This window comes from Mesoplodon densirostris, chromosome 10, assembly GCF_025265405.1.
Source record: "Mesoplodon densirostris isolate mMesDen1 chromosome 10, mMesDen1 primary haplotype, whole genome shotgun sequence".
Classification (NCBI taxonomy): Eukaryota; Metazoa; Chordata; class Mammalia; order Artiodactyla; family Ziphiidae; genus Mesoplodon; species Mesoplodon densirostris.
Window position 1 is genome coordinate 104,421,240 of NC_082670.1, and position 14,113 is coordinate 104,435,352.

General features: G+C 51.4%; 2 protein-coding genes across 3 annotated transcripts in view; one reads left to right on the plus strand and one right to left on the minus strand.

The window, feature by feature from the left end:
• Positions 1-9,252, plus strand: part of ATG7 (autophagy related 7) — a 240,623-nt gene extending 231,371 nt beyond the window's left edge. Inside the window, exon 19 of the mRNA XM_060109351.1 lies at positions 8,526-9,252. Within this exon, the coding sequence (XP_059965334.1) occupies positions 8,526-8,558 (33 nt within the window). The 3' untranslated portion in view covers positions 8,559-9,252. The remainder of the gene's footprint in view (positions 1-8,525) is intronic.
• Positions 9,253-9,859: 607 nt separating this feature from the next.
• Positions 9,860-14,113, minus strand: part of VGLL4 (vestigial like family member 4) — a 155,825-nt gene continuing 151,571 nt past the window's right edge. For both annotated transcript variants that reach the window (XM_060110858.1, XM_060110856.1), the window contains 2 exons: positions 12,982-13,102; positions 9,860-12,628 (listed from right to left, as the gene is read on the minus strand). In XM_060110858.1, coding sequence (XP_059966841.1) covers positions 12,357-12,628; positions 12,982-13,102 — 393 coding nt within the window. In that variant the 3' untranslated portion in view covers positions 9,860-12,356. The remainder of the gene's footprint in view (positions 12,629-12,981; positions 13,103-14,113) is intronic.

Below are 14,113 nucleotides of genomic sequence, written 5' to 3' on the forward strand. Positions count from 1 at the left end.
CCGAACCTGTTTGGAGCCTTTTTGTGAGTGCCTCCTGTCCCCTTCCTCCTCTGGTCCCAGTGGTCCCCTGGAAGTGCTCAGTCAGGGCTCACTGACCACCAGAACCCGGCCCGCCGCTGTTTCCCATAAGTTTAAGGAAAGTACTGACCACCTGGACAGGCAGGAAATGAAGGAACCCCCTCCCCTCCTCTCGCCTAATGCCGCACTACCCAGTAAATGTTTCTCAGTGTGTGAACATATGTGAGTGAATGAATGAATGGCTATAGTGTTACCCGCTTGGAAACATGATGGGACCTTCATTCTTCCCCCCAAGTGGACGGAGCCCTGGCTGGGTAGTCTGCCGGGGAAGCCCAATCCAGCGTCCTCACCTGGTCCCCAGCATAAGCCACCCCCAGACCCCTCTGTTCTCGGTCCTTCCCAGTAGAACAAATCGTACCTGTGAGGATCCCACTGAGGAGGTATGGGGAGCAGGGCTGCTCAGAGGCCCAGAGAGATGGGGATATTTTAATTTTTATCTTAAAAATAAAGAAATGCTAAAACTAGGTTTCAAAAATGGTGGTAGATTTTAAATGTTTACATTTAACAAATGAACACTTTTAACACACACAAACAAATATAACCGTGCCATTTACGGGATAATTACAGTGTCTATAAAAGAAAAACCTTAGTCCATGGCAGGTTCCAGGCACAGCGTGGTCCAGAAATGGGACACAGGTTCGAAATTGAAAGACAAATGGCTCCTCTGAGATGCCTCCGTCTCGTTGGGAGAGTGGAAAGTGAAACCTTGAGGCCCTCTGGGGGGTGTGGTCCAGCGCTCATGCCCCCTGACCCCGTGTGACGGGCCCCAGCGGTTGGAAGGCTCCCTATCCCCACATGCACAGTGGTGGTCCCAGCCCCGCCAGCTACACACCTACACTGGCCTGAGGGCTGTAGGGCGGGGGCTGGGGGAGAGCATGAGGGGCCCGGGGCAGAGACTGCCCAGGCCCCCCAGCCAGCACAGGCTACCGCCAGTCCTCTCCTCGGGGGGGCCCAAAGTCCAAGCCAAAGGACAGGAGCTTAGGCTCCGCTTTCTGAACAGTGTTGGAGGACAGAGGTTAGGGACCCTGGGAGCCGGTGCCAGCTGCCCTGGCCTTCACTGCCCTGGGTTAGCTGTGGGTACTGTGTGTTGGCCGTGGGGCCACTCACTGGGTGCCAGGCTAACAGAATGTCAGCTTCTGCCCTTTACTGTTTTTTGGAAGGAATTATGCTCAACAGTAAGGAAATGGTGAGACAAAGTGGAAGAAGCCTCTGCTCTACGCCTCACTAGCTTGGCCTCCTTGACAGGTTACATAACTTCCTCTGCACTTGAGTTGCCTACTTGGCAGAAGGGGACAGTCACCCCAGCGTCCTCAGGCTCTTGAGAAGACGGAGTGTAGGCAGGTGTTTGGCCAAATATTCCACTGTAGGGAGAGACCACATTTTCCATTCCTTGCTTGGTGGGCAATTGGGTTGTTTCCACTTTTTCACTGTTATGAATAGTGCTATGAACATTCGTGTACAAGTTTTTATGTGGACATGGGTTTTCATTTCTCTTGGGTGTACACCCAGGAGTGGAATTTCTGGGCCATTTGGCAACTCTATGTTTAACTGTTTGATGAACTGCCAGACTGCTTTCCAAAGTGGCTGCACCATTTTACACTTCCAGTAGCAACGTATGAGGGTTCCAGTTTCTCCAAATCTTCACCAATACTTGTTACTCTCTGACTTTTTGATTAAAGCCATCCTAATGAGTGCAAAGTGTTATCTCCTTGTGGTTTTGATTTGCATTCTCCTGATGCCTAATGATGATCTTTTATGTGCTTCTCAACTGGTTATCTGTCTTTTTTGAGAAATGTCTATTCAGCTCCTTTGCCCATTTTAAAAAACTGGGTTGTCTTTTTATTATTGAGTTGCCAATGGTCTAGATACAGGTTCCTTATCAGATATGTTTCTCTCACTCTGCGTTGTCTTTCCCCTTTCTTTATAGTGTCCTTTGATGCACAAAAGTTTTTTATTTTGATTAAGCCCAATTTATCTATTTTGGTTTTGTTGCTGTGCTTTTGGTTATTTTTTTTAGTTTTTCAAATACACAAAACAGTCACTTGATTCTGAAGTGAAAAGGTATGCTCAGAGGAGCCTCACGCCCATTCCACCCACCCCATGGGTAGCCATTTACTTTAAATTCTGGCTTATCATTCCTGTTTATTTTTGCAAATTTTATGAAGAGTCAGCTTGTTGGGTCAAGAGTTGACACCTAAACAGTTCTGTTGGATATTGCCACATTTTCATCTGTGGGTCATACCACTTCTGTCCTAGCGGTGTTACAGGAGAGTGCTGTTTTCCCAAGCACTTGTATTCTGTTACCCACAGCACTTGTATTGGGGTTTTGCCAAGCTGAGAGGTGAAAAATGTTCTGCGTAGCTTTTTTTAAAATGTCAACTTTATTAAAGTACAATTTACATATAATAAAACACACGCATGTAAAGTGTATAGTTTGGTGAGTGTGGCACGTGATCTACTTTCTGTCACCATAGGTTAGTCTTTCCCTTTCCAGAATTTCATATAAATGGATTTATGTAGAGACTTGTGTCAGACTCCTGTGACTCGGCATAGAGATTCTGAGATGTATACACATTGCTGTGTGCCTTGGTGGCTGGTTCCTTTGATGGGGAGCAGTGTCCACTGGATGGATGTCACTGTTTGCCTGTTGATGGACATTCGGATTGAGCCTAGTCCGTGCCTATTAGGACTAAAGCTGCCATGAGCATTCTTGCAGTCTTTTTGCAGACCCATGTTTGCATTCCTTGGGGTAAAGGGGAGTGGAGTCGCTGGGGCGCATGTGACGTGTATGTGGACTCTTAAGTCGCCAGGCTTTCTTCTCAGGGGCTGTGCCGTTTCCATTCCCACTAGCAGCAGCCGGTGAGTTCCTGCTGCTCCACATTCTCGCACACCTTTGGTGTTGCCAGCCACAGTGTTTCATTTTGGCCGTTCCAGAAGGTCAGGTATGCTGTCTCTTGGTGGTTTGTTTTAAATTTAAAATTTTTACTGCAGTATAGTTGATTTACACGGTTGTGTTAGTTTCAGGTATACAGCAAAGTGAATCAGCTATACATATGTCCAATCTTTTTTAGATTCTTTTCCCATATAGGTCATTACAGAGTATTGAGTAGAGTTCCCTGTGCTCTACAGTAGGTCCTTATTAATTATCTATTTTATATACAGTAGTGTGTGTATGTCAATCCCAGTCTCCCAATTTATCCCTCCCCCTCATCCTCTGGTAACCATAAGTTTGTTTTCTACATCCGTGACTCTACATCTGTTTTGTACGTAAGTTCATTTGTACCTTTATTTTTAGATTCCACATATAAGTGATATATTTATTTTTCTCTGATGGATTTCACTCAGTATGACAATCTCTAGGTCCATCCATGTTGCTGCAGATGGCATTATTTCGTTCTTTTTTATGGCTGAGTAATATTCCATTGTATATATGTACCACATCTTTATCCACTCCTCTGTTGATAGACATGTTGGCTGCTTCCATGTCTTGGCTCCTGTAAACAGTGCTGCAGTGAACATTGGGGTGCATGTATCTTTTTGAATTATGCTTTTCTATGCATATATGCCCAGGAGTGAGATTGCTGGATCATATGTTACTTCTATATTTAGTTTTTTAAGGAATCTCTGTACTCTTCTCCATAGTGGTGCTACCAATTTACATTCCTACCAACAGTGTAGGAGGATTCCCTTTTCTCCACGCCCTCTCCAGCATTTATTGTTTGTAGATTTTTAAAAAATTATTTATGTATTTATTTTATTTATGGCTGAGTTGGGTCTTCGTTGCTGCGTGCGGGCTTTCCCTAGTTGCGGCGAGTGGGGGCTACTATTCCTTGCAGTGCACGGGTTTCTGATTGCGGTGGCTTCTCTTGTTGCGGAGCACGGGCTCTAAGCTTGTGGGCTTCAGTAGTTGTGGCTCGCAGGCTCTACAGCACAGGCCCTAGAGCGCAGGCTCCGTAGTTGTGGCGCATGGGCTTAGTTGCTCCACGGCATGTGTGATCTTCCCGGGCCAGGGCTTGAACCCTTGTCCCCTGCATTGGCAGGCAGATTCTTAACCACCGCGCCACCAGGGAAGCCCTGCTTGTAGAGTTTTTGATGATGGCCATTCTGACCAGCGTGAGGTGGTATGTCATTGTAGTTTTGATTTGCATTTCTATAATAATTAGTGATACTGAGCATCTTTTCCTGTGCTCTTTGGCCATCTCTTTGTGGTTTGGATTTGCATTTCCCTGAAGACTAAGGATGCTGAGCATCTTTTCAGGTTCTTAATAGCATTGTATTTCCTCTTCTGTGAAGTATCTGTTCAAACCTTTTGCTCACTTTAAAAAATCAGGTTACTTGTCTCTCTACCACTGAGCTGGAAGAGTTCTTTGTATATTCCGGGTACGAGTCCTTTATGTACAGTGTGGATATTTTCTCCTCCTCTGTCACTGGTGTCTTTCAGAGACGAGAAATTTTGAATTTTGTGTCCTAAGAAATTTTAGCATTTCTTTTAAGTAAAGTTGAACACCTTTTCTTACGTATAAAAGCTATTTGCTTATCCTTTTCTGTAAACTGCCCATGTCTTTGGCCTGTTTTTTTTTTTTTTTTAATCAGTTTATTGGTCTTTTTCTGCTTGATTTTAAGAGCTATTTATATCTTAGGGGGATGAGCCCTTCATGGTGTGTTGTGATGTTTCCACCCAGTGTGTCATTTGTCTTTTCAACATTGCTTAGTGTTTTTTTCCATGCAAAATTTCTCACGTGTGTCTTTACATCATCCACTGTATCTGTTTTTATTGTTTATAGATTTTGGATCATCGGCTCCCCACTCCCAAGTTATAAAGAAATTCACCCATGTTTGCGTCCAGTATTTGAATGGTTTCATTGTTTTACACTTACATCTCTGCTCCATTTGGCCTTGATTCTGATATACAGTGAGGCATGGAATCAATTTTATCTTTTTGCAAATGACTCTCCAGTTGTCCCTATGTCGTTTATTTAAAAGCTCATATTTTTCTAATGATTTGAGATCGCATTCCTCAGACCTTTATTATTAAAATACTAAACTTCCATGTGTATTTGGACATTCTATTCTGTTCTGTTTCTCGACTCATTTGGTTCCACTGGCCCATCTGTCTGTGTTCCTGCTGACACAACCCTCTAAATTACAGGCTTTATGACATGTTTAAACACAGAGTAGGGGAACTGCCTCACTGCTCTTTTCATACTCAAAGGTTTTTCTTAGATAGTCTTGCTTATTTCCTTTTCCACATAAACTTTAAAACCAGCTTGTCTAGCTCTAGGAAAGATACTTGATTTTTTTAAAAACTGAGATTGTGTTAAATTTATATGTTTACTTGGGAAAGTTGACATCTTTATTGATGTTGAATTGTCCCGTGCAAAAAACACAGGGTGTATCCCCATTTATCCCAGTTTACTTTTCATACAATGTTTGTGAGGACTGTTACAGGACTGTTTAGAAGGATTTTCTCCCTAAAGATGTTGTACATTTCATGTTAGGTTTACTCCCTAGTAATTTATCTTTTTCAGTGCTCTTACAGTGGTTTCTTCTCTTTCATTATGTTTTCTAACTGAATGTTGTTTGTATACAGGAAGGCTGTAATTTTGTGTCATTAATTTCATATCTTGCTATCTTACTGAATACTCATTATTATCTGTATTCATCTTAGCATTTATTTTCTTGGGTTTTCTAGGTATACTTGCATATCATCTGCAGAAAAGATCATTTATCTCTTCCTTAGGGTACGGACATTTAAAGCTTTGGGTTACATATTGCCAAATCTCTTCTTTTAAAAAATACGGTACCAATTTATACTCCTCCTGGAAGTGTTTCCCCATACCCTTGCCAGCACTGAGTGTTAACATTTTTTAAATCTTTGCCAGTTTATTACAACCTTTATTCATTAAGAGGACGTGGCCCCGTCTTCCCCAGGTGGTGGGCAGAAGGCTGAGGACCTAGCAGGGAACAGACTAACCTCGAGTCCACAGTCTAAGAGGAGCTGAGGCTTAAGTTTCTCCCCTGCCCCCAACTTTATTGAGGAATGGCTAACAAATTACAACTGTATGTATTTAGGTTGTACATGTGATTTTTTAAAGGTATACAGTGTGATCATGTAATATGCGTATACTTTTGAAATGAGGACCACAATCAAGTTAATTAACACATCCTTCACCTCACAACCCTTTTTGTATTTGTGGTAAGAACACTTAAGATCTACCCTCTTAGCAAGTTTAAAAAGTATACAGTACTATAAACTATAGTCAGTAGGCTGTACACTAGATCCTCAGGATTTATGCTTCTTATAACTGAAAGCTTGTACCCTGTGACCATCTCCCCATCCCCTCCAGGGCCTGGCAACCATCCATCTACTCTCTGGTTCTATGAGTTTGGCTTTTTTAGATTCTACACGTTAAGTGATATCATACAGTATTTGTTGAGGCTGAAGTGTCTGGAGGTTTACAATTAAGACTGCTGCTGCCCTCCTGAGCCCAGGCAATGGCAAAAGGACTGGCTGCCCTAGCAGAGAAACCCCATCTCCGGCCCAGAGAACGCATTCTGGAAAATCCCTGGGCAGTTCTGTAAAATCCATTGCCTCCCCCCAACCCCCCTTTTGCAGAGTCTTGTCATAATCAGCCTTTCGGGTGCCTTACTTGATCCTCTACACAGCCTGGGCAGTGCCAGGAACAAGGGGAAGAGCCAGGCTCCCTCCCCGCTGCCCATGCTCAATCAAGCCAGCTCTCTCCCCGCCCTGCCCTGTGCAGAGGTAGGGCCGGGTGCTGAGGATTCTTCCCCAGAGCTGAGAGCCAATAAGATGGATGACAGAATGGACTGAGGCTCCTGCTTTCCCATTAAAGCCCTTCCCAGGGCCTAGCCCCCCAGGGTCCTGTGAAGAGCCCTGCCTACCCACTTGCAGGAGGGCGTTGCTCACTGACACGGACTCTGCCCGGCCCTGGCTGGCGGCCCCTGTCCCCGGAGGCTGGGCGGGAGGACGGAGAGGGCCGTGGCCCGCCCGGGCTCACCCTCCTCGTCTTGGCCTGGCCCCCTCCTCCAAGCAGCCTGCTCCAGCCCTGAAGCCCCGGCAGCCTTTTTCCTCACATAACCCTTTCCCTCTCACCTGTTCCCAGCTCTGTACCTTGCTTGCTGTGTGATCCTGGGCTAGTTGACCCCCCTTCTCTGAGCCTGTTTGCACCTACACCCCCGCAGAGGCTGTTGTGAGGAGTGAAGGAGGGAGCATGTGCACCAGGTGGGCAGAGCCCGTGGCACAGGGACGGGCTCCATACGCATGTGTTTATTGAATGAGAGAGTGAAAGAATAAATGAATCGTGTCCACGAGCCCTCTGGTGGCCCCTTCCCCCACTCAGATGGTTAGAACTGGAGGAGCGTCAGATGCAGCCTTCGTTGGAAAGGCAACCGCTCCTCCACCACCAGCCGCCATCCCACCCGAGGGGGCAGGCCCAGGGGTCTGTTTCAAGCCTTGCTGAGGATGATCTGGGTGGGGAGCCTGGCCCAGAGAAGGGCAGGGCCGCCAGGCCACCCTCAGGCTGCTGGGCCCCAGCCCCTCCACACCATCCCCGCTGCTTCGGGCGTCTGGACCTTGGTGGTCTCATCCCAGTGTCCTTGGACAGCAGGGTGCATGTAAAAGTGAGGGTGTGTGTGAGAGGCACACCCACCACCAGCCCTCGGCCTCAGGCGGTTGGTCCTCAGGAGAGAGGAAATTTCCTTCTCTGTATTTATTTTCCACGTCCCCGACACTGAAAGCCAAGCTGGTGTTGCTATTTACCTTGGCCGGGACGCCCCAGCTCTCCGGGCCAGCCTCGCGTAAACACGATGTTCCTTTCCTCGGATCTGCCGGCATTGAGGTGGCCTTTTGCAACCAATTCTAGGAATTTTGAAAGTCTGTAGGCGTAAGTTCAGGGCCCAGGCGCCCAGGGTGCGAGGAGTGCCTGGGGGCTCCATGCCGGCCTTGGACCTTCTCCCGGGGGTTCACGCTGGGTGAGTGCAGAGACAAAGCCGGGCCTGTGGGGGCCAGCGGGCAGGGCCCCCCCATTCCTCTCGTTCTTCGGGGCCGGTGGTGGCCAGAGGGCTTACTCTGGAGGGGCAGCAGTGGTCAGCGCCGCAGAAATGGGAGTGAGCGGGGGACTGGGCGGGGCAGGGACGCTGCGGCAGTGGGAGGGTCCGCACGGCCCGGTCCAAATCCCAGCTCCCCCAGCTCGGCCACCGGGGGCTCACTCAGCAGGGAGGCCTTGGGCAAGTGACCGCAGGGCTCTGAGATGTGGTTTCGTTATACAGGAAACGGGGTGTCAGTCCCTCGGTGACCAGGGGGCTGTGAGGCACTGCAGGTGGCACCGCGTTCCTTCTGCTGTCGCCACAGCCGCGCGGCTTTGCGGCAGCATCCCGGGCGGCGCCGGGGGAACGAACGCTCTGAACGTCTCCCGTTCTCCACGCAGATCTGGGACATGAGCGACGACGAGACCGTCTGACGCGCCCCCACCCTGGCTGCCGGCCCACCGAGGGCCTCTCAGGCTCCGGAGCAGGACGCCGCCCCCAGGACCGGTGATTCTGGGCCCCGGGCCCCTCCAGCCTTTGTGGTCCCCTCATCTCCATACCTTAAGGACTGGGGCCCGCCCTCTGCTGCCCGGGAGCTTCTCCGTTTCTTATGATTCATGGTCCCACCAGTTCTCAGCTAAATAATAACCTTGGCTTCGGCCTTGCCAGTGATCTGGGACTTGGTTCCCTCCACGAGCATTTCTTTCTTCTTGCTGTCACACGTGTTTGGTAGTCAGGCTCCCGGGATTCTCCTGGCCGTGACCCCCATAGGGTGGAATGAGGAGAGGGAGGAGTTGGCCTAGCACAGAGCAGGCAGGGAAGTGAGAAGTCAGCTCCTTGCAGCAGCCATCGCGGGAGCCCGCAGAGGGGCCCCGGGCACAGTGAGGGCTGGGGTCCTCGTCAGCGCTCGTCAGCTTGGCCTGCAGGCGGGGGAGGCAGGAGAGCTGAGGCATGTGCGGGACAGAAGGGATTGCACTTGTCCCTGTGAACCCAGACCCCCGCTGAGGACGGAGTCTGCTGCCCAGACAGCTCCCCCACCTGTGGGCCTGTCGTCAGCCACGGGCTCAGGGAGGACACAAGTGTCTGCTGCTTTGGGCTGGTGGCAGGGCCCAGGGACAGATCCTCGAAGCTGCCTGCGTGGGGGCCCTCCTGCCTCTGTACAGGACACCCACCCGAGGCCCAGAGAAGGCTTCAGACCCCACGTGAGAGCCTGCTCTCCTGCCACAAGCAGGGGCGGCTGCGCCTCCCGTCCCAGGCTCCTCCCTGGTGGTGGCCTGGAAGGCCCGACTCCGTGTGGGCTGGAGTCCGTGGTGTGTCTGTCTCAGCCTGTGGCCAGGTGTCCATCAGGGGTGGCGGGAGGGCTCTGCCGTGGGCCCCTCGGGCTGATTTTCCTCCTCCTCCTGGGTGAGCACGTCCGTGCCAGCCTTAGAGCTGGGCATGGAACCCAGGAGAGGGGCCCTTTCCACACTTTTATTTCTTATCTTTTGTCTTGGGCCTGGAACCAAAGTCAGAATTGAGTCGTACAAGAGTTGGATTTCTGTAAGTTAGGTTTTAAATGACGTTTCTCCTAGAGAGTTAAAATTACAGCTTTCCAGCCTTTGCAGGGCTTAAATCGGAGGCCACTGTACAACAGGGCAGGGCTGCTGAGCCTTGCCCCACCCTCTCCGGGCTTCAAGCAAAGGCCCCGCCCAGCCTGGCTCTGTCACTGCAGGACCCAAGGATCACACATACAGTCTGTGGTTTAAGAGCACTTTATTATTGTTCTTAAGGCTACTTTTAAGTACAAAAAAAAGATGGCCTGCCAAACCTTTTTTTTTCTTCTTCTTCCAGGAAAAACAGGCCACAGAGAATGGTATATTACAGATTTACAAACATGGAGAGAATGGTCAGAACGCACTGCAGATGGCGTGGCTCTGTGAAGAACCTCTCTGTGCCCCCCGAGGCCTGGGAGTGTCCCTTCCTGGTGACCGTTTGGTTTCCTGCCCGCGGCCCTCCCAGGTGCTGCCTATCCCAGATAGGTCAGTGCACCAGGGACCCGGCCCTCAGTGCCACCGTCCCTCGCAAAGCGATGGCCTCGCTGGTGGACGCGGGCGTGCGAGGAGCCCGTTCTGCACAGAGCCGCCGGCAGTGGGGTTGTTTTCCTGGGGCGACGCTCAGTAGCCTGTAGCAATAACAAACTAGTGGCTATTAAGGCAGATGCAGTGTTCTCATAGAATAACTGTGTTCCTGCACTTTTACAGACAAATCTACGACAAAAAAAAGATCAACTTTTTTTTCCAAACAACAAAAAAATATGAATGATTACAATAGGAAAGGGAAAAATTAAATAGCTACATATCATTAACAAATTAATTGTTCTTCAAAAAATACCTACAAATTTCTCTGTACATTCTTTACGCACAGCGTAATGATGGTCTTAAAGTTACCTATATAAAAAAAGTGTTCTCAACGATTTTTCCTACAGAAAATATAGGGGCCTGAATGCAGAAGCCTGGAAGCCCAGTTAAGTGGGAGGGAAACGTGTGCGGGGGCCAAAAGGGGAGGCTTTCCTCCCGCCTTTTCAAATACCTACAGCCACCCTGTGGCCACAAGAGCCCATCCTCCTGCCTGTTCACCCAATGCCAACCAGCGAACCTGTCCTTTTCTCATACTGACAACCAGCCTCGAGAGCTCCAGTGAGTCCACGGTGCCTCGCAGGTGAGGTGGTCATGCCCGAGTCACCTGGCCAGGTGACTGCTCAAGCCCTGTGGTAGGCAAGGCTGGAGGGTAGTAGCACAGGGGAGGGAGGGGCAGGGGCATAGAAACGTTTACCAGAAAGAAGAGCAGCTGTCGAACATCCACAGCTGGGTCTGTCATGCTTTCTTCTTCACCTAATTTCTAGTTAGTAGCTATTACTATAGCAAACGATAATAAATGCAGTAATAACTGTATAAAGTCAGAGGAATGTATACTGCCTTGGCCCCAGCGTACGAGGAAGCATACAAAACACCATCTCACAGATTGTCAGGAATCTGCTGTTGAGCCAAGAGTTCAAAGGGAGCAGTTTCTGCATCGAGGGAAGTTGGAAGACACGAGTCCCAGCTCCCCTGGGAGCGAGTTAAGAAGCAGACAGGGATGCAAAAAATAACTGATACTGTCAGCCCACAGCCACAACTCCAGCATCCTACTCTGCAGCTGACCAGCCACTCGCCCGCCCGTGTCCAGGGCCTGCCAGGGACTGACTGGCCCCACGCTACTTGGGAGTAACGTGAATATCACACACAAATCTTAGAGTACAACTGTACCAGCAGTAAGTATATCTAGGACTGTAACTGACAAAAATAAACGAATTCTGAGAAGAAGCTAGTAAGTATTAAGCTTTTTGTTTACTGTCTATACAATTAATAGAAACCAGCTATTTTTATCCATTAAAACATGCATCACGTTTAAAGCACTACAGAATCCTCCAACTTCAGCTCTAGTCTAACAAACTGCAGTGTTTAGAAAAGGTAAAATGCCCGTGATTGGTAGAGTCTGCAGTCCAGTTGCAAGCACCTGAAAATCTAGACAGAGAAAGACCTATAAACCTGCATGAGACTTCCCCTTCCAAAGCAGTTTTGTCTAAATTAATACAACAAAAAAACACACCCATGGTCAGAAATGTCATCCTTAAACCCTCCGTTTTTCAGCAGTTTGCCCTCAGAGTACTATCATCTCGCACAAAGTTGTCAGGCAGGCAACTTGAGTCCTCCTCCCATAGTGCAAATCAGACACGACAGTTCTGTTCTCTTCAAGTAGACGCACACACACAAGCGCGCACACACACACGTGGGCTGGAAGCTGAGCCGCACACGCCCCAGTCTCGAGAAGCAAATGAAAAAGCACAAAGCGTCTAGGTCACCAGTGGCCTGGCCTGTGACTGAGAAAGCGCAAGCCGTGGAGTCCAGGCCCTGTCGTGCAGCTGACCTGCATTGAGGCTTCTTTGGTAACCAAGGCAGGGACTGGGGGGCGACAGCGGACAGAGGTTCCACGCGCAGGTGCTGCTATCACGTCTGAGGGCCCCGGGTACGGATACCAAGCAAGTACAAAACAGAACAAAAATCCCAACGACGTGGTTTTTGCGAATAAACCATCCCTCCCCCCACCCCACCCCCACGATTTTTTTTTTTCATTTTTCCATTTTTTAAGCACTGACTGTTCGAAGCTCAGGCAAACCATGCAGATGGACGTGGCGTTGGAGGGCGATGCTCCCTTCAGGAGGCCACAGAGGGGGAGTGGCTGTGGCTGACCATGTGGGCAGAGGGGCTGGCGGGCTGGCCCCTGCGAGAGGCCGACTCGGGGCTGCTCGACGCGCCATCCTTGGCCGCCTTGATCTGGAGCCACGTGTCGCCCAGGGCTTTGGCGAAGTGGTCGTCCACGGAGCCCGTAATGGACACGGAGTTGGGTGCCGGCTCGGGCTCCTTGTAGTTCTTGCCCAGGCTCCTGCGGAAATGCTCCTCCACCACGGGGTCGCAGGTGGTGGCGGCTGCCGGGGGGAGGACAGCGGTCAGGGCTGGGACCCGGGGACACCGTGGGGGGGGGCCCCGCATAGGTCACCTCTCTGAGCCTGCCACGGGGCGGCGCGCCTGCTGCGCCGAGCCGCGGACGCGTTCAGACCCCCCGTGCAGCAAACGCGGGCCCCGCTAGAGGGGGGACCTGGAGGGCGGGGCCGACGTGCTGCTCCCCCGCCCCCCCACGCCGAGCACAAGGCCGCTGCACCGGGGCTCAAAGAACGGGGTGTCGACCTCCCTCAGGGGCCCTGAGGCCAGCCGCTCCTGGGACCAAGAGGACACGGAAGGAGCCCTCAACCCCCTGCAGTGGTCTAAGCGGGGCACTTACAGCTCGGGGCCCTCCGGTAGCTGGCCGGGCCGGCCGCGCAGCCGCTGTGCGCGATGGGGCAGTGGGAGAGGTTGCAGTTCCGGGCGCTGGCGGAGGCGCACGTGATCACCGAGGGCCGGTTCTGCGGAAGGAGGGAGCTGGCATCAGTGCGGGCGCGAGCACACAGCAGGCAGCAGCGCTTCGGCGCCCCCCGCCCCAAGTGGCGACCCCATCCTCATATCCCCGCCCAGCTCCAAGGCCGGGCGGCCACCCCGGCACCCCTCAGCGACCCGCTGGGCACCCGTCCCGCCTGGAGAACCAAGAGCCGGCGGCCTCGCTGTTGGAGTGGTGCCTCGGCGCGGGGCCTCACCAGTACCCACGCTCTGCGGGAGCCCCCCTCCTGGAGCCCTGCCGGCCCAACGGCAGATCCGGTCAAGCCCAGGCGCCGCCGCCTGCTTCACGTTGGAGGCCACACCGCTCAACGACCCGAACCCTCCGCGAACGAGAGTCTTGGGGGGCTGCGCTCGGCCCTCTCCCAATCTCTCCCTTGTCTGAGCAGTGACCCTCAGTGTGAGGCAGTGGCGGTGTGGATCGGTGAGGGACGTGGGACCGAGACTCGGCTGCTGGGAGCTGGCCTGTCCCAACTCTCGGATCTGAAATGAGACCATCGCCGAGTCGGGAGACCACAGCTCCTACCGTCATGGTCCTGAGAGCGCCTGGCCCTGCACTTCTCAGAGTGTATCCTCGGACCACGCCCCCCCCCCACCTCCCCCCACCCCGGCTTCTCTGGGCCATCCCAGGAGCCTTCTAATATACTCCTGGTTTTTCTCAAGCCAAGCCAGCTCAAGTCGGTTTCTGTTACGACCATGCAAGTCATGATGGAGACAGAAACGCAGGAATCTATCCAAGTGCCTGAATTACACACAAAGCACCCTCACCCCATGCGCCTGCCCACACTCGCCCTCCTTCCCCGAAACCACCGCAGAGTCTGCCTGGCAAACTCCACTCGTTCTTTAAAACCTCGTTCAAATATCATCTCTGTGAAGCGTGACCCTCCCCCTGCCTGCCCCACATTCAGCCAGTAAACCAGCCCTTCCAGAGGCACCTGTCTCCCCGACCACACACACTTCAGAGCAGGGACCAGCGAATGTCT